Source organism: Hetaerina americana, unplaced genomic scaffold, assembly GCF_022747635.1.
Source record: "Hetaerina americana unplaced genomic scaffold, ioHetAmer1.1.p SCAF_2, whole genome shotgun sequence".
Lineage (NCBI taxonomy): Eukaryota > Metazoa > Arthropoda > Insecta > Odonata > Calopterygidae > Hetaerina > Hetaerina americana.
The window spans coordinates 9,638,154-9,659,012 of NW_027286763.1; the positions used below are offsets into that span (position 1 = coordinate 9,638,154).

Sequence of the window (20,859 nt, forward strand, 5' to 3'; positions counted from 1 at the left end):
CATATGTCATTACTTCGTTCTATGGATTATAAAAATCGCTTTATGAAAAATTGCACTTGCTAATATGCAGGTTATCCACTTCATTAATAAGGATTTAATGGATTGGTGGGGAGAGAAGTCTTCGATGAGGAAAAGACATCCATTTTGAATATTTTGATTGTTTCACAAAAGATATCCGCTCAAGGTTAATGAATGCATTGAATGGTACGAGGTTTCTTCTTCGGCATACCTCTCGCTTCATTTTTTCCTCTGGAATTTTCAAATCGATGATAATATGCTCGCAATTACCATTTACTATCTCCATAGCACAGAAGTTGAATGAGAGGTCACGTCCCCCCTTTCTGTTCACATTATTGCTTCGGGTCCGTTGCACGTCTTATCTTCATCAACTAATTACCCAACACAATGTCCTGTAACACAGCAATTACCCCTGCGCATAAATTTAAAAAAAATTCATCTCTTGATTAACCTTCAAGCATCGAAATTACTCCATTAATTTAAATTTTCATTGTGTTCTAATAGTTTGATATTCCAAAAGTGAACCAAAGCTCTTTTAAGTTGAATCAGCATGTTCCTCCAATGAAAGACTTGAGGCATGAGTGGCTTTTTACGCATTCGACTTGCATCGAACTGCTTTCAATCCTTCCCGTCCATTATGTGAGCGACGCTCAGTTTATTGGACTCGAATGGTTTTTTCCGTTTCCTTTTTTATAAAGCACGTCGTAGAAGCACATCATGCTCTTTGTTTCTTTATTTCTTGACTTGCTAGTGTGTAAAAGATAAATAAGCAAGTGATGCTATTAATGGGGGATATTATCAAAGATGTACGAATTTTTGTTACAAGACATTTCCTCTCTCGCAATGTTGAGTTATTCACGGTATTCGTAATATATTTTTCCGTTTTACCCTTTCCAGCTACTTTTTCTTGCATGCATTGCGTCTTCGCATAGCAACAGTAAATATAGATTGTTAATTAAAAATTTGCGTTTTCTTGTTCAGAATTATTAAATATCTTTTTTTGGGCTCTATGTCTTAATTAGAGTACTGTTAAGATTTTTTACGGAATCTCTTGACTGAACTTTTTTAAACTTTTTGTTTTATATTATTAACGCATCGAAACCCCATTCCAGACGCTCGATTACACCATTTCGACTACAAATCGTGATATATTGAGTTTTCCTTGATTGCAAATCCTTATTTTATCACGTGAAATATTCGATTAAAATTTACTTAGTATCCTTCTTTCTTGTGGGTGTTTTTGGATTTAAATAATGAGCTCTATAACTTGATTCTCATATTTGTACACAGATTAATTCCCGTTGTAAATTAGATATATCGTATGTTACTTTCACATTGGTCTTTCTAATGATATAAGCTTCTATTTTTATTGATGCTAGAGGTTATATATGCATTATTGCCCAACATTACTTGCATTTATTGTTTGTAATTTCAAATATATTTTTTATTAATTTTCATTTAATGATTATCAATTATGCCAAATAATCAGGTTCTCCAAACCTGTTCGTTCCAGCTGATTCAGGTAAATGCGCTTCCGAAAGTATCACTGGAGTCACATTTTTTTAATACTTTCCAGCTATTTATCGTAGGATTTAGATGGTGCCTAATAACTTTGAGCGTCAAATTTCTTGTGGGATTATTCTTTATTGGCCATAATTGGTAGCTTCGTTTTTTAACACTCTGCCTAGTTTTGAGGTCACCTAGTTAATCATTCTGCTGTCTGTATAATTTTCTCTCCATCTCGAAGTTAACCACTTAAAAAAACCTCAAGGTTGGTCGAATAGGTGCTTGTAGAAATCATTTCTTACGAAGCGACATACGTACAGGGTATACGTAGTGTACATGCCGAGAAGGGCACGAAATTCAAATACCCCGCTGGAAGTTCCGCTCCCTGCGGTGTCCCTAATTCCCTGGGAGACCTAGTACCCGAAATAGCACAGAGTGTAGGAGAAGATGAGGGTGCCCAGAGACGTCACCCGGATTCAAACCTCGCTCTAACCAATGTCCTACCACACCACCGTAACCGAATTAACCTTCTTCCATTCCATTCTTTCTAATATAACACCAATATAGCGTAGATATTTGAATTCCTGATTCTTTTAAAATCTTCAATTTGGCCCTAATACAGAGTTATATCGGTTATTTACATGCACTAATCCAATTTTCGTCTTTTACCCCTATCGTGGTACCCTAGCCTAAAGTTTTCCCTATGTCAGCCTTGGTATTCTTGCTTTTTTCATATTAAAGCTTCGCTGCTCCAGTTTTGATCCCCTACTTCCAGTGATCCTGATAAATTTTAATTTGTATTTCATTGCGGCTTATAAATGATCAAAATTTGCTTCCACCAGTAGTGTTTTTGATCGTGTGTTATCTGACTCCCTAACCGTAGGTATAACCTCCTCTATGTAATGTAACACGCGAATTGACGCGTAAAATGCAATTGATTCATACCCGAGATCGCTAGCTGTTTCTTAACCGCATTTTCCAAAATTATCCTTGCATTTACGTTGGATTCCCTCTGAGCAAGATGTGCTCCCTCATCTGCCTAATATTTTAAACGGTCATCAGTTCAACATAACCGTTTCAGGCTTAATTTTGTGGAATTATTTCACGATGAGGGTAAAAAAAGACACTTTGCACTTCCACATAAAGATTTAATGCTTCACACGACCATGGTTGCGATGCTGAGGAAGACACCGATGGCGAAGGATTCTATTTCTTGGCCACATTTCACTCAGAATACGACAAATATTCTCCAAAAACAAAATCAAGACAGCGTTTAACAACACAAACACTTTAAAATATATAATGGGGCCACCCAAAGGCAAATTTGACGAAATGCATCAAAGCGTGGTTTATAATCTCAATTTCGCGGACTGTAACGCCATCTACGTGTACATTGGACAGATAGGGAGGGCATTTGATGTTAGGATTGAAGGACACCGATCATACCACACAGAGAAAGACAAAAGATCCTAATTCGCCAAAAGCCTCTTGGAAAAGAATCATGCCAGTATCTTAACAGCGAACATTAGTCACACAGAAATGACAGGACACAGGTTGAAAGCTTTGGAGAAGTAGGAAATTTAGCAATCCCTTCAGTCTGACAGGTTTGAGGTGGTCAACGAAACAATATACATCTCCTGTTCCCCCTTCCTAAAATTCTTAAAAGACTCCAATATCTTTCCACCCCAACCCTACCCCCACCACGGCAGTGATGATCATCGACCGTCCCTTAATATAGATCAAACCGTTGTAGACAAACACCCCCCCCCCTGATTAAATGTAGGACAAAATGTGTTTGTTTTTTTCCGCTGCTATTTCTAAGAATGGTGGAGTCTTACATTGTGTTCTTCATTTAATGGCCATTTAATTAATATAAACTTGCACAAATTTAAGCCAGAAACCATCGAATACATGCCCTGCCCCTCCCCTAGCCCACTGATAGGTTGCTGAAACAAGAATCAACTCACCCCCTCTCCCTTACTGCCCCTACCTACCTCCCCTCTTGGAGCTAGGAACATATAAGTTGAAAAATATTTCACGTGCACCAACCGATGACGATGGGCAGCATCGAAACCATGATCGTGTGATGTATTTATTCTTCACGTGGAAGGGCCAATCTCCTTTTTCTACCTTCAGTCGTCAGTTCGTTAATGTAACCTGCAGTGGATACTTTCAATGGACATATTACATGTTATACGCGATCAAACCATTAGAATGTAAGCCACGTAATTTTAATTATGTCTGCGCATTACCAAGATACTGAAGATTATAGTCCCTTCTGCCGTTTTCACGAAATATTGCCACAAACAGTGAGAAGACACCTTAGAAATGAAACAAACTACATTTACCCAGCTGCACTCTAAAGCTGATTTTTTGAGACATGCCATTTGCATCGCACCGCTTATTCATCAGTAAGCGATAGGTTCTGCATTCTAGAAAACACGATTAATATTTCATTCTAATTTCCATTTGCCCAGCTTTGAATCCCCAATGTTCCCGAGAATAATTCCGCCATGTGTCTGCAATCATTGAGTTGGGTTCAGCACGTAGCTATGGCAAGAGACATAATTAGGGGCTCTTCCATTGATTATTTAATCTGTTAAAAAACAGCCATTCGCCCGAAAATATTGATGTCGTATTTAATGGAAGAGCATTTATATTTATTTGTACATTTTCTTAGGAACGAAAATTTTGACATAACTTAAACAAATACAAATGAGGATATAATTAAATTTCAGTGAGAATGGAATCGGCATCAAATTTGCGAAAAAATATCTTCATTCAATATTGGTTACTGGATTTTCTCATCTTGAGTTTTAGTCAATCCAGGATTTGATAAAGTTTACCTCCATTTACTGATATGAATACGGCAAATTATTAGGGATAAAATAGTTATTCAGATAAAAAATAAGACCATATTCGATTTACCATGAGCGATCAATTTTATTCATATTTGCAAGATATCAAAGCATTAAAAAAGCTGCTTCCAGAAATATTGATTTGAATCCGCCTTTTATGCGTGGATCGTCCTGGATGACGGATTTGAATAACCAAGAGAATAACCTCTAAGCCAACGAGGTAAGCACGAGTCACGGAGTTCACAATGCCTTTAAAATTTCTCCTCACTTCCGAAATAAATTCAAAAGAGTGCATGGAGGAACTGTTGAGATTACATTATCTCATTCCCTTCAGTAGCATACACATTTCAGCCAGTAGACGACTTTGAGCAGACAATACGCGAAAGGAAAGAATGTGATAAGAAACACGAGAACGACTCGAGAGGAAAAGTGTTGTTGAACTAAAAAATAGATGATTGGCAAGCAAGGTGATATTTTGCAAGAAATATTTCTTTGTTCTGTCGGAGCATTGCTATATTTTTCTGCCATGCTCACCTACGGCATGTTTGTGCTGTTGTTAAAAAAAGAGCTTTATCGTTCTTCAATCAAAATTAACAGTTTAATCAAGGGAAATAATTTTAGCACTATTTATAAATCCTTGGATAAAAACTACCTGAATATAAATTTAAACAAAACAAAGTTATGAAAGTTTCGTAAAAATTGAAATTAAATGTTAAAGTTATGGGGGGAAGAACTAGAGCAGATGGACTAGTTCACTTAACTTGAAAGTGTTTTGGACCAAGGTAGTAAAAGCTGTGGGATAGCAAAAAAAGGATTTCAGTCAGACAAAGAAGATTTCACAAGGAGGAGAGGATTGATGACAGTGACGTTGAGTGAGGAGGCTGAGGAAAGATTCATTAAAACTTTGATATGAGGCGATGTTTTGTACGGCATGGAAACAGCCTTTTAAGCAAGATGACAGTGGTGATGCTTTTGTGATGTGGGTGTGGAGAAAGATGGAAGCATTGACGTGGACATAAACTAGAACCTAGGAAGAAGTGCTAGGCGCGGTGGGTAGGAGAGATGTTTTTTGGGAGGCATCCAAAAGAGGCAGGCAACGTGCATGTAGGACATATTAATGAGAAATGGGATTTGGAGTACTAAGAGAAGGGAGAAAGTTACAAAAGCGAGGTTTTGGGAGGAATAGGATAGGGAAGCTGGCGGAATGAGGAGGGGCGTTAGTGTGCGGAAATGAAGAAGGGTTGTACATTGTATTTTGGGGTGATTCGTTGCGAATTATTAGGAGGAAACAAATTTATTATTAAATAAATGCCCACTAGTACCCATGGGTATGAATCCTGATGATCACTATCGAGGTTTATAAGTACAGTAGTACTATTCCAATTAAAATTGTTAATTTCAAGGACATAACTTCAAGAACCCCTTTGAAATCGTACATAATGAGAGTAAAAAATACCGTTCAGCGTTTCGGTAATAATTCAAACACCGTCGTCCGCCATTTTCTCCCGTATGCCCGGAACGAATTCCCCGCCCATGTCACCCGCTCAGGGTAGTTATGAATTCATTTGGTGGCGGGAGAGACACGCTAAGTGATTGGTGGGATGTATTTTGTAGCGGCGGCTAGCTGACAGAGTCGAATAAGATAGAAAAAGTGGATGGGAGAGATATCCCTAGAATGTCGAGGAGAAGTAGGAGCTTGGTTGTGGTGGAAGAGTAATTTGAAAGAATTGCTATTTTAGAAAGAGAAAAGACATAAAAGGTCTATGGTTCTCAGAAAAGTCAATCGTAAATGGAAAAAAGCCGAATGTAGAGAATCCAATTTAGAGATGCTGAGCTAGATACAAAATTTTTCATTTGTCAGGGACCATATGAAGCCGACCTCTTCATTAGTATAGGAACCACTGTTAAACTGTTCAAGGCGGAAACTTCATAAGACGGAAAACTGTAAAAGCCGTTGATATCAAAGCGTTTCATTCAATGATTGTTTTATTTCCTAAGTGATAAATTTTCTCGGCTATTCCCTTCGTGGTGTCGTTCAGTATTTTATCGCCACATACGATTTTGGAGATATTTATTTTTTTTAATTATTGCTTTTTCTGAAATATTGCTTTTCCTAAGGTTAATTACTAAAATTGAGATACATAGTTATGCCGTTCATATTTTCTATTTTTTAAGGACGTTATAGTTGTATGTTGTCTCAAAATGTCCAAAATGGAAAAAAACTGACTATCCGGAAAAAAACCACGTGGTCCTCTGGGATTCCCCAATTGTCGATATTACAGTTTTATAATTGAATATAGTTTATTGAGTTCCTAAAGTTTTTATTTGTCATTAGAATTGCCTGTATTGGACGCCTCAGTATAGCAAATAAACTTACTTAAAAGCTCCAAGGAAATGGAAATTTTTTCATTAATTTCTCCAAACTGTACTTCGTACTTGCGTTGAAAAAGTTTGTGGCCCCTGTAACTATAAAAATAAGTTAATAAAAATAATCAGTTGGCACCAATATTCAACAAATGATGGTGAGATCGCTTAAATTTTAGCAGACCAACTTACTATTCATTCTTCAACTCAATGTCTACTTAAGCTCTCTCGTTTAGCTTACCGTTCTGTAATTGAAGTTCATATGCAACTTGGCGTTACCAATCGAAACCCCTTTTTTTAATGTGTCGGGGCATATGGCTGCAGCTGAGATTACCACGAAAGAGAAAGGAAAGAAACCTTAAGGTAAATGAAAATCATGGAATTTAAAAATTTCTGTATCCTTTCGTACAAGGGAGGGAAATTTGGCGACGAAATGATAATTTTTCAATGCTTCAAAATTAAATTAACGGCTTGGATTTTTATGGCCACAAAAAGCAATGCCTCCAATTAGGGATTGCTCTGAGTGCACCTTGGTTTCAAGCATTCTTTAAATTTTCATTCCAGCGGTACACGAGGGACAATAAAATCAATATTGGCTTGACATTTCTTCAATCTCATAATTTTAATGAAACGTTCCTGGGCGAACAAAACCTTAAGATAAAAATTTAAAGACAAGACGAAATGAAAATCGGTGGACATAAGACAAAAAATGTAAGAATTACTACCATGAAAGATAATCCCGGATTTAGATTTTAATATTTAGCAGCAAAAATTAAATGTGTTCCCGTTTTTATCATTTAATTTTACTGTTCAAATAGGTGGTCAAAGTTTTGATGCGATGGGCGCCCATATCAAACTTGCAACAGACTTCGCATAGTTATCGCAACTGTTTCACTTAGTTCGCGCTGTTATAATATCTCTTTTCATCGATAATGGCGTGACGTATTAATGTTTGAATATCGGAGCGGTGCAAAAAATACGATCTTCGGCGTTTCAACAACCACCACCATTTTTTGACGAAAAAACAGTCAATGTTCGGAAGCGAGCAAACGGAGGTCTTAGGATGTTCTATCACACAGGGACGGAGCAAACTCATTTTCTGCCTCTATTACCGTAAAAAGAAGAAGTAAGTGGATATGAAAGGAGGGCGAAGAGTTGAAAAATGAATTGGTATGCGGTCGAGAAAAGTCAGGTTGCGCAAGAAATTCCAAGAGACGCGGCACGTTTCTGCAGAGACGTCAGCTTCCTCTATCGCGTCCTCTCGTCAGCATCTCGCTTCCCGTTTTTTCCTCTCTTGCCTCAAAAGAATCCAATGATGAAATCTTGGGAACCGCGATGACATCTAGACACCGAGCGTCCAAAATGTCTTTTTGAGAAAATGGAATTGACATTGATCTGTCTTGAGAAAGTTCACCTACCATTGTGTATTATCAGAGTATTACCGCTATGAACTCTAGTTGGAAGCAAGTACCCCTGACGAACCAATAGTCGATAAGAACGCAGAGTGTTCTCCTGTTTGAGGTGTTTTTTTCCATTGTTGGTTCCTATCTGTATGGTTGCATATTCTTGCGTACGAGCGAATTTTCGCGAAATCATGAATGTGTGAAACCAAAAAAATACGAAAATATCTTCATTGAACCCCTGACATTGTCTTCAATAGTTGCGATCGATGATTAATTCAAATGAGTTTTATAACCGTATTGGGTATAGTCTGATTCTGATAGTAATTATTCACACGATCCATTTCACAAATGCGAAAGAGGCCTCGGAGGAGTGGGTGAAATGCATTCGAATCACCATTTCGCAACCTTAGCTCATGTATACATCAGCTTGGGAAAGTTAAGAGTGAGTAAAAAGTTAATGTGTGCAGCTTCATGTGAGTACATATACGGGGATACCATATTTTAATTTTAAAATGCAATTTTGAATAGCATTCAACTTTATAGAGACATATTTTTAAGATGAAGCATTTGAAGTTATTGCAAAAAAATTTCCATTATCACCTACATTATATTTCTTTCTTTAGACATGTTATTATTATTAGGTAATCTAGCGGCGAAGGTAGGTTTCTGGATGAACGTAATTACTAATTAAATAATTTGTGGCCCCTAGCAAAACACAACATCCTAATCTAGCTCAGGTCACTCTTCAGCTCTGAGTACTTTCTTCCTCCCTTCATCCCGTCCAACATCCCTATCCTCTTCCTTGCCTTTCCTCGTTAGCTTAAAATTCTCCCGTCAATTATAGTCTTCAAAATCCCGCTGCCGGTCAATACCCCCTTCAGCCACTTTCCTGCCTCCATAGGATTGCTCCCAACAAACCCCTCTCTTAGCCCACCATACCAAGTGCCTCTTCGATTGTTTTCTTCTCTGTCCATTTAACCTTCTCTATTCTTCTCCACACCCACATTTCAAAAGCCTCCAGTCTACGTCTATCCTCCTGCTTCAATGACCACGTTTCCGCACCGTACATACGCTCCAAATCAAAGTTTTTACGAGTCTTTTCTTAGTATCCTCACTCAACGTCCCGTCCATCAACCCCCTCCTCCTTGTGAAAACCTCTTTGCCTAGCGCAATTCTTCTCCTTACGTCCCTGCTACTTTGACCGTGTTGGTCCAAAACACTTCCCAGATACGTAAACTGCTCTACCCGCACTATTTTCTGCCATCCTATTTTAATGTTAAGCTTAGCCTTTTTCTTTCTAGAGAATCGTATAACCTTTGTTTTATTAATATTGATTCTCATCCCATACCTGTCGCACTGTATTTCCAATTCACTAAGCAATGCTTGCAGCTCCTTGGCTGACTGACAAACTAAAGCTTGGTCATTAGCAAACCTAACTGATTTTACGAATTCCCCGCCCACTTTCATTCCTACCTGCAGTTCTTCCCATTCCTCTTTAATCATTTCCTCTGCATACAGTTTGAACAGCAACGGTGATAATGGGCAACCCTGCCTTACACCTCTTCCTAACACTGCCCATCCGGACTCCCCGTTCCCCACTCGTACCTGAGCAGTCTGGGACACGTACAGGTTGCGGATTAGCCTGCTTGTCCTCCAATCTATTCCTATTTTCTGCAGAATACTCATTAGTTTTTCCCAATTCACTCTATCAAGCGCTTTTTCGAAATCTACGAAACAGGCAAATACCTCCTGGTTGTTTTCTATATTCCTCTCGATTAATAATCTCATTACTGCAATGGCATCACGCGTACCTCTCCCCTTCCTTAACCCAAACTGATCATCCCCTGAGTAATCATTTGCCCTACTCTCCATCCTTTTGTTTATGATCCTGAGAACAACTTTAGCTACGTTGGATATAAAAATTATCGTCCTGTATTCCTCAAATGATGTAGCCTTTACCTTTTTCGGAATAGGAACTAAAACTGATCTCACAAAGTCTTCCCGCCAGATTCCTTCCTCATAAATACTACGGATCAGCCCATATACAGGGTTCATCCGGAAAATAAGTGTACTGATTTTTTCCCGCCGCTCCAGGCGCGCCCAGCACCGCTCTGACGGACTGCGATTGGAGGGGGGTATGTTGGCAAGCGACGCTGAAAAAGGCAGTCGGCTCTGAGCTGTGGTGTAGTGAGGAGCTCGGTTAACGCGAACCTCCACGCTTCGACCCACGTCACGGAACGCGATGCCGACGTTTTTGGAGCAGCGTTATTCCATCAAATGTGCGGTAAAGCTTGGGAAATCGTCTACCGAAACTGTCGGTATAATTAACTAGGCTTACGGGGAGTCAGCCATGTCCAGAAACATGATCTTTCGGTGGCACAAGATGTTCGTGGAGCGCAGAGAAGAGGTCGACGACGAACCACGGCCTGGACGCCCATCAACGACACTCACCGACGAAAATGTGCGAAAAGTTCGCAATGTACTGAACTCTGATCGTCGTCTTAGTGTTCGGATGATAGCAGAGCAGTGTAATGTGCCAAAAACAATAGTGCACGAGATTATTAGGCACCAATTACAGATGCGAAAAATTTGTGCAAAGTTGGTGCCGAAAGTGCTCAGTGATGATCAAAGACTCAATCGTTTGGAAATCGCGACACAACTTGCGGATCACTGCAAAAATGATCCACATTTTTTAGAGAACGTTGTTTCGGGTGACGAGACGTGGATCTTTGAGTTCGACCCGGAGTCGAAGAGGCGAAGTGCGGAGTGGCACACCCCATCATCAACCCGTTAAAAGAAAGCTCGCATGAGCAAATCTCGGATCAAGGCGATGCTCATTGTCTTTTTTGACAAAAGGGGAGTCGTCCACTACGAATTTGTACCTGAACGACAAACTGTAAATGCTGCATTTTACGTCCAAGTGCTCGACAGGCTTCAAAAACGAGTCGCCCGCGTCCGGCCAGCGATCAAAAACATCTGGCGGCTGCATCACGACAATGCGCCGTCTCACACCGCGCTTGTCGTGTCGGACTTCTTGGCCAAGCACGGCGTGGCAACGCTGCCGCACCCGCCCTACAGCCCAGACTTGGCACCACCGGACTTCTTTCTGTTCCCGAAGATAAAGAGGAGTTTGAAAGGAACGCGATACGGGACTTTGGACGCCGTCAAAGAGGCCGTGACGACGTGTCTTCGAGAGGTTCCCGATGATGCCTTCGTGGGAGCGTTCCAGATCTTTCCATCTCACTTCGAATATACCTAAAATATCGATATTTCCCCTTTCCATCTCTCGCTTTATATTCTCCAATTTCCCTGTCCTCATCTTTGTCCTAACATTCCACGTTCCTATTCTAACTAATTTGGTCTTCTGGAGCCCCGTGGTTGCCAGGACTCAAAATATCTCTATAGTCCATCATATTTTTCTTATATATATATATATGTATATATATATATATATATATATATATATATATATATATATATATATATATAATGATGACGATTATGCAATTTTGGTCTCTTACTTGATATTATTCGTTTATCATTTTTTTTTCAAAAAAATATCTCTGCATTAATTATTGAATTATTGGAATCGTAAGTCACAAGGTATTTGAGGAAGATTTCTTTTTAGCTTTTCTTTGAAATATGTAATTATTGTACATTTAGTCGTTCATTAGGTCTTCCCGCAATCAGATAAATAATGCTTGTATAAAAAGTATTTGGAAAAGATTCGGAAAAATGGAATTATTTCAGATATTGCCACAATGCTTCAAAATTCTTCAAAGGACATCCTTTAAGCGTCGACGCACTTTTGCCAGAGCAGCTTAATGATATGGACTATCGTCTCACTAATTCCCTTATGACATCTGTGATCATTCGGACGCTTAACTGATGGTCTGTGGTCAGCGCTTCACGCGATTGCTGCACGTCGCCGTCGGTTCCTGTCGTCGATGGCTGCCCAGACTTACTTTCTTGGCCATCTTTGAAGAGTTTTTGCTCTTCAAATCTGCAATTTGTGACATTCCTTCGTCCTTGAACACTTTGAAAATCATTCCCAACGTCTTTGTACTTGATTTCCTCAGTCCAACACGAAATTTTTGGCGTGCCGAAGTTCAATCGTTCACTGCAATTTGCGCTTGCATGGAGTCACTCGACAGGACCCAATAAAAATACACGATCTTGCCTAAACGAATGCTCGCAGGCGAATGGCGGTTGGCGCGTGTTGGAGGTCAGACCCAGCCACCGAGCCTGCATAATGCGAGCGCGCTGCGACGTACAGTCACATCAAGAACATTTTTCTCGATACTTGTACACAAATCTTGTATCTATTATTATTTATAATTGCATTAGACTCGGTGAACTTTCGCAACAATAAAAGGGTCTCAAGTGTCCGTGTTTATTTGTGAATTTTGGATCAAAGGTCTCCGAAGTGAAGGATCCAATTAACTGAAGTCAAACGTGATCTTGGATATAATTTCATAATATTGCTGAAATTACTGCACAGGAGATATTCATACCGATTTCGCGCTAGTACGCCAACAGATATATGCAAGACCAAATAAATCATAGGTAATAGTTCATATAACAACTATCTATTTAAAGCAGATAGCAGTCATGCTTCTTTAAGTATTTAACGCCGACCCCGGTGGCGGCGGGGTAACGTCCTCGTCTGGTATTCCAAGGGTCGCGGGTTCGATTCCCGCCTGGGTGAGTTTCCTCCACCTAGGGCTTGGGTGTTTGTAAATGTGACCATTGTTATCGTTTTTAATAGTTCGATGCAAAGGCCAAAATGTGCTGTTTTCGGACTAATACTGAATAAATAAATTAATTAATAGATAAAATATGTAAAGAAATGTGTAGATATCGTTCCGTGAAAAATATTTAAAAGGATATCAACTCGATAAAATGCTTGGGTGGGATTAAAACAGATATAATTCTAAAAAAATTCTAAAAATTCTAATTAAGGAAACACGATCGTTAAATTAAAGTGAAAAAGATACTATAATTGAGCTGAGGATTGAAAAGGAGAAATAAGAAGAAGGAAAACATACAAGTAAGTGCTAGGTTATGTGAGAAAGGAGAGGGATTTGTTGGAAGACATCCAAAGGAAGCAGGTAGGATGGCGTCTTGATTAGCGATGGGATGTTGATCCTAGATAGCAGAACGTTACGCAAGAGAGGAAGGAATAGAATAGGCATTTGGACGGATTCAAGGAAGGAAGAAGTATTCGGGATAACAAGTTTACTGATGAGTCGGATATCAGGTCGTTTTGTTGGAAGAGGCAAGGATATGCACCGTGTGTAATGTTGAATGGTTGATAAGTGGAATAGTACACAGCATGCCTTCATCATTTAATTACCTATTATTTAGAATTCAAATAATCTTATTTTCCTCACATTAGGGAACTAACTGAAAACCGCACTACATCCAACTGCATACCTAACCAGAAAATTAAAAAGAAATTGAACATAGCGAACGTTTTAACTTCGCTTTAACTTGTAATTAGGATTTTTCATACCTCTAGTAAGTCACCCTAATTGGACTGCAGTAAATGAAGGCATGCAAATCAAACATGGAGGTGTATGGGGGAAATGGCTGGAGACAGCTGGGTTGTTACCATGGAATAATGCACAATGCTGTGTTGAGCAGTCGAATGAAATCAATACGTTGGGGAAATGAGATGCATGGAGGAAAGAGTCGAACTCAACAAAACGAGAGAGAGAAAAGGCCAACGGAAAGAATTCTAACACCCGCATTGTGAGGAGAAAATTAAGTGTCCACTTTTTCCCTGTCGCTCCTCTCGGATAACATCCACCTTGCTCCTTGCTCGGAGACCTTGCTCCTTCGAAGACGGATAGGTCTTACAGTTCGAGCAGAGGTGCCCCCTCTTTTGACGGCCAGCTCCCGTGACATTCGAGGGAACACTGCACGCCCGGGCTATTTAAGGCATAGACGAAAGGAGATGCTCGCGCATCGCATTTATCGTCCAATTCCTTTCTTCGGTGGGGAAATGTTGAATTTGATAATGACTACGAACCTACAATTGGCGAGATTTGTTAAATCTTAACTAAAACTAAATAAAACAGTTTTTAAATTAATATTGTAATATCGAGTTCAATTAATGCGCAATTAGTATTAATGACCCCGTTTGAGAAGGGGTATGTAAGAACATACGTGGCAGATTTTTTCCCAGAAAACAATTTGAAATGTTTATGCAAACGAATGAATAAAGCCATTTTTTTAAATTAAAAATATAATATCTATTTTTCCACGAATATTTTCAAGAAATTATTTTCATTTAGAATTTTGAAAAGGAATTACGAAATTTCATAATTTCAGAAACTATCCGCGAAATTTATTGTGCGAGCAGAGTTTACCAACTTACTTCTGATAAGTGTTCGAATATTTTCAATTTTACGTCATAAAATGATATATACCATTTGGATTTTCTGAAGGAGTTTAAGCAGAACAAGAAAAAAGAATGGGAAAATGAGAAAGGAGCATCAGGAAACCAAAATTAATTTTTGAGAGAGTTACAGGAAGTAGGAAAGCGTTGTGATAAGGGCTAGCGCATCGACCCGTTCCCACAATGCTCTCTAACTCCACAGCTCTTTTTATAACTCGAATGGCAGCGTATAAAATATCTAAAGAATGTTGTACACATTCCCGGAAAATCCTAAAAATAATAATACAAATAGCAAAAAAGTGACCAAATTAGATCGTGTACCGGTTCACGTACCAGGACGCCTCAAGGGTCTCTAGGTCTTCCCTCCTGGAAAATACCCAACAGAACATTCTCCAGCTACCAAAAATAACTAAAGAAGAATTTTCAAACTCGAGACAAAATCTGCTGAGGAGCCTAAAATTTGGAGTAAAGCACGTTATGAAACTAGAATCATGTATCTGATTCAGCGTAGTTAACCGATAAATTCAGCGGGAAATGAAAAGAATTAGAGTCATATTGGCTACCACACCCGTTTTGCTTCACTAGGCCCGTTTTTATGTGGACTTGAAGGAAGCGTCAACATATTATTTGTGAAATCATGATAAGAAAACTGTCAGAAACCTAAGGAAGCCAAGAAATATCAACCCGACTCAAAAAGGTGATCGAAAATCCCCAAATATAGAGGGCGATGTCCTAAAATGCGCAAGCCTAATTTGCACGTTAATTGACAACTCAACATAAAAAATACAAAAGAAACACCCTTGCAGTAATCGTCAGTTTAATATTATTTTATAACATCAATTTACGAATTTTGCAAATTATGATTATTGAAATGTAAAACATCCAGACTACTTGCGTTAAAAAAAACTTCAAGAAGAAAACTGCAAGTTTGCCTAGTGTCATATTCGGAGATTTCGACCGGAGCACACTTGGTGCCTTACATACTGGCTGTCTGTACACACGTATCAGTAAATATTTTTTTCAGAGGCATCTAACCTTCCGCTAAATTTTGGAATGTGTTGGAAAAATATTACGCTGGGAATTAATTAAATGATTTAACATACAAATGATTGTATTAGAGAATGGAACTTCACTAGGATATGTCGTGCATCGATAGGCATGCGTCGTTAACAAAGAAATATTTTTGGAAGAGAATATCCCTCTAATGATTTTACAAAGAAATTCTAGGAATATAATCGAGCACTGTTGATAATGAGCTTAATGCCCATGATATGCTCGAGGAAACTATTTCGGAAATTAATTCAAACGCGTTGAATATGCCAACGCTAATGAAAGGCAGATGTATACTATTCGTATTATTTGCCTATGAATTACATACGTTTTACGTAAAATTTGTATCAGTTCCATAGACTTAGAATGCTTTAGACTTGAATATTTTCCTACTCACTTAGTAGGGCATGAATATTTTTTGTGAGACTACGTGCCAGAAATGGTAGGTCAAGTTTCAAACCCTGCTTCAAAAACAACTAAATTATTGAACCCATCAATCGCCAAATAATGTAATTTTATACATCTTTTGATAATGATTTGATTTACAGTTCCAAAGATACCTTAACCGGTAGATTTCCTATGATAATTATTGGCAATGTCGGTCCAAGGTCCAGAGAGAAATGTTAATTCCAGGGAGAAACTGTTTTGGGTTTTATGTACAATAAGCTTGTTTCAACATATTAGCATGTCTGTGAATGATTTTGGCTACTCGGCGGAGGATTCGCTCTCTGGTGAATTCAAAAGGAGTGCTTTCTTTAAACTTTCAACTTATGGTAAAGGGCCTTGCAATATAAATGTTCCTTTCCGTACCCTATTTTCTTTTTAAAGTCATTAAAGTTCCTACGGCCTTTCATGACTTTTATAAAATGTAAATTTATTCCTTCCTTCTTTTGCACATAACTTTCTCCCTCGGCCAGCATTGTCTCATTGCCTCTCAATAACTCCCCCAGTCGCGTTTTCAACTTGTTTCGGACGTCAATCATTTACATTCCTATTCCACTCAGAAAGTTCAGTGGGTGAAAATCATTCGTCATGACCGGGATCAGTGGATAACTCCGCCAAAGTTACTCTCGCGGAAAGTCCTGCATTTCTTTTAATATATCTTTTTTCCAATTCTTATCTAATACTTCGCATCTGATCTACTTACTCCATACGTCTTATTACATTTCTCTAGAATGAAACTTCAGAAGTTTCATTGTATGCCAATGGAGTTTCCTCTCAGAACAGTTTTCCCGAAAATCCACACTCGATCCTAAACTCATTTGCCTCCATTACACTCCACTAACATCATATCTCATTAATCTGTTGATGCATTTTTTAATAACGCATTCATTTGATGATGATTTATTTTCCCTGTTTACAGTCGTTCCAAATGCCGTACAAATATTCAATTACTCCTATTTTTTTCATACTTTCATCCACGTGCTTCACTTTACATGCGCTTTGATTTCTGGTTTTTAACTTTCAGGTAGCCGGCCCCATTCCTTGATTATCTCAAGGCAACTCATTAAATAATCTTTCTGAATGATTTTTATCATTGAACTCTTCCAATGACCCTTGCTTCTCATCCTGATTCTGTAATTTTCTCAATATTGACTATCATCCCTCGGTTTTCGATCAACTGACGCCTTTTCACCCAATAATGCAAAAAATAACAATTTTTTAATGCATTGCCTTGGAGAATCTCAGCATGCACGCCAGCAATTATGTTTTCTTTAGTGCCTCAAATTCATTCGTAAATGTAACAACCACTTCAGCCCAGTTTGGCAAAATCAGGTACATTACTTGATTTTCACGAAATAATCGAATTCCTTGCAATATTGTTTGAATGTGGATGAAAACTATGATGACATTCAGGGTAAAATCAGTCATTTTTCTGTAGAAAATATAGTTGAGGAATTTACCTAAGTTTTGATTATTTTCGCCATCATCGCATAGTATCTCGATTACGTGGATCGTAACGAGTCGAAGCTCTAAATACATCAGCACGGATAGTAAATGAAGCGGACGCGATCACGATATCTCGCCCTGAGGATTGCCTCTCTCACCTGGAACTTGAGAACGGGCGCGGCAGCCAGCAGGGCCACGAGCCAGAGGAGCGCCAGGGAGAGAAGCACCCTCCGCCGCCTCCGGAGGCGCCTGTGGTGCATGCCGCCGCCCGACTCCCCCACGCCCCCGCCTCCGCCGCCGCCCCTCACGATGGTGAAGTACCGATCGAGGGCGATGAGAGTGATGGTTCCCACCGACACCATCACATTGGCCCCCTGGGCGGCCGGCACCATCTTGCAGAGTGCCTCGCCGAGGGACCAGCGCCTCTTGAGCAGCGAGACGAGAGTGAAGGGCATGCAGAGGAGGCACAGAGTGAGGTCAGAAACGGCCAGGTTGGCCACGTACAGGTTCCTCGGGGTGTGCATGTGCTGGCGCCGGGCCACCACCACGGAGAGCAGGATGTTGGCCCCGAGTCCGGCCGCCATGAGCGTGGCGTAGACGGCGATGAGCGCGGCTTCGGCCGCTGCAGAGCCGAGGTTGCGGTCCGCGCCCTGCCGCTCCCGCAGCACCTCCCACGCCTCGAGGATGCTGAAGTTGAAGATGGGCACGCCGCCCACGACGTCGCCCTCCGGCCCGCCCGCGTCTTCACCCTGGCGGTGCGCCCCGCCGGCGGAGGTGCCGTTGATCCCGTGGACGCCACCGCCGTGTCCCAACACGCGGGGCACGGACCCGGGGCCGCCCGCGGCCGACGCCGCCGCCCGCTCAGCCTCCTCCGCCTCCATCATGAGCTCGTAGAGTTGCTTCAGCGTGAGTCCGCCGGGCACGAGGGCGGTGGGGTCACAGCCTCCCAGGGAGGATGACATGGGGGGAGGAGAGGGCGCCAGCGGGCATCTTCGCTCTAGTACTCCGCGTTTCCTTGGTGCTTATCTCCGCGGGGTAGCTGGAGGAGGGCGGTGATGAATCGCCCCCGAGGGAAAAGGGTCTCGGAGGTTTCCCCGGACGCTTCCGACGGATGCGCGGGGTCGGCGGGCGAAGGTCAACTCAAATCGAGTCAAAGACGCGTTTCAGTGATCATTGGAGATCGTGGACAGGTCGATAAAACACGGAGCGATAGTTCTTTCATGAAAAAAGTTTGAGGTTACATTTTGTCACGAGTTTACATCAAACCTCGCATTCCCAAGTGAGTATTCGACAAAACCAATCCTCGTTACAATTTACATGCCTTTGACCAAGAAATTAATCCAAATGCTGAAATGAGGTTTAGTTCAATGTCTTTTGAAGTAGCTCTCTATACTGTTTGCCACTTCGCTGAGGTAAATTCGTAATCGCTTCCTCAGGCAGGAATGAATTCAATCCGTGGATCTCCGTTTACAATCGCTCTGGGAATTTTCTTCTTCTTTGTAATGTTTTTTATTCACTGAGGCGAAGTGGAATATCGCAAATTAAATAATAATTAGTGTTCGCATGTCTCACATTAAAAAAAGTTTCTTATAAAGTACCTTTCCCCTTCATTGAGTCCACAGCTATCCTTGGGCAGACCAGATGAAAAATTTCAAGATTCACGTGTTCCGAATCGATATTTTTTCGGTGTTTTAGCATTCTATGCGTTTACACGATTCGGTTACGCAATTTTATTTCTCACCAGAATTATAAATCCCCTTGAATACACAAAAATCACTTTTTCTTCACGTATTAGTTTTATTTATGGGAATTTTCACGGGCACTTTTTGGGCACATTTCCTGATTTTCAAATCACTACTAAGAGCTTGACAAGTTTCTTAAAATTTAATCGGACTCCTATTTCCTCCTCTTAAGCTATTCTTAGTTTTCATTGACGGCTGTGATCGTGGGCACTGAAATCCGGGAAACAAGAGCATAAAATTTGATTCCCATAGATTCTCTCAAGTCTGCTTGGAAAACAAAGATTTCCCTATTTAAAGATATTGATTCTGAATAGTGAGTGGGTAAAGTAATTTAAGCTTTTTCGGTCGCACCGCTGAAAGTCATGTTTACCAAAAACTATCCCATCAAAACGTTTGTGAATGACCCAACTAGTTTTTTTATCTCCTTTTTGGTAAGGAAAAAGATAAGGGGAGGAATTTCACCCACCCCCCCCAAACACCACACCTTTGGACTCAGTCGTCAAGCCTTTTCCCTCTCCGTTACCCCCTCTGTCGATAATGAACCGAACCTTTCCTCTTCCTCCTCGGTGACGAAAGTATTTTTCCACACTTTTTTAACGGGAGGAGCACACTGCGGCGATCTAGTCCCCACCTCGTCCGATGAACAGCCTCGAAGGGAACGAAGACCGGGGTTCGACTCTCCCGGATCGCAAGCTCACGGCACCTTTCCCTCTCGCACGCGCGGGGAGACTGAGAAAACCGCGATCCGCTGAGCGGGGGTTGGCGGAAGGGAGAGGCGGGCTGAGAAGGGAGTCGGATTCTCGAGGGGGCGAACGCGGAGAGAGAGCGCGCAACAGCTGCGCGCGTTCGACCGCCGACGGCGAAGAAGCCTACTGTCTCTCCGCGAACCGCACCGATCGGCAGACTCGCGGTGACTGGTGCGCGCGGTACTAGTCGGGCGCTCCCCCTCTGAAGGTTTCCCCAAGGGGGAGCGGGGAGGCGGCGGCGGGGGGGTGGACCGCCAGGGTGAGGCGGAGGTAGGGTATCGGGGAAGGGGGGCGTGGATATGTGCCTGACAGAGAGTGGGAGGGGGATGGAAGCTCGGACGCCAAACTACATACCGTTTTCCTTCGTCCGCTCCATCACTTCCCTCCTCCAGTTCCCTGAAGAGTTAACTTGCTCCTTCACTTAGCCACCTCCTTCTCCTAACCCGTCCCGTCTGCATTGCCCCTGAATTTCATCTTCCAATCGTCGGCAGTTATCTTTCCAGAGATTGATTGGGTGGCGAGGGTCAGCTCGACTTCCATCTCAGCTGGCGTCTTCATATCTTCCTGGATTCACAACGCGCATTTAATGTATTCAATTAGTGGCTTTCCTCTCGTAAATTATAACCACCATCTTTGTTGTCTTCAAGGGGGTTTTGTGATTCAGAGCGTGTCAAATGAGATTGTCCCTCCGTCTTCGGAGCCATTTCGACAAAATTCATTGTGTTCCTTCCCGTAGCACGGGTTCTTCGTTTGTTATCCGTCCATTCGCTTTTCGTTATTCCCCGTTGCCACCACGTTCCTGATAATTCCAATCACCTACATATGCTACCGGAGGAGTATTGTTTTTTTTTAAACTATCAATGATAGGTGTTCTCCATG

At 41.0% G+C, this 20,859-nt stretch overlaps 1 protein-coding gene across 1 annotated transcript in view; it reads right to left on the reverse strand.

Annotated features, from left to right (window-relative positions):
- LOC139687538 (neuropeptide Y receptor type 2-like) overlaps positions 1 to 18,454 on the reverse strand; it is a 68,427-nt gene extending 49,973 nt beyond the window's left edge. The window contains exon 1 of the mRNA XM_071584748.1: positions 17,651 to 18,454. Within this exon, the coding sequence (XP_071440849.1) occupies positions 17,651 to 18,454 (804 nt within the window). The remainder of the gene's footprint in view (positions 1 to 17,650) is intronic.
- Positions 18,455 to 20,859: the final 2,405 nt, after the last annotated feature.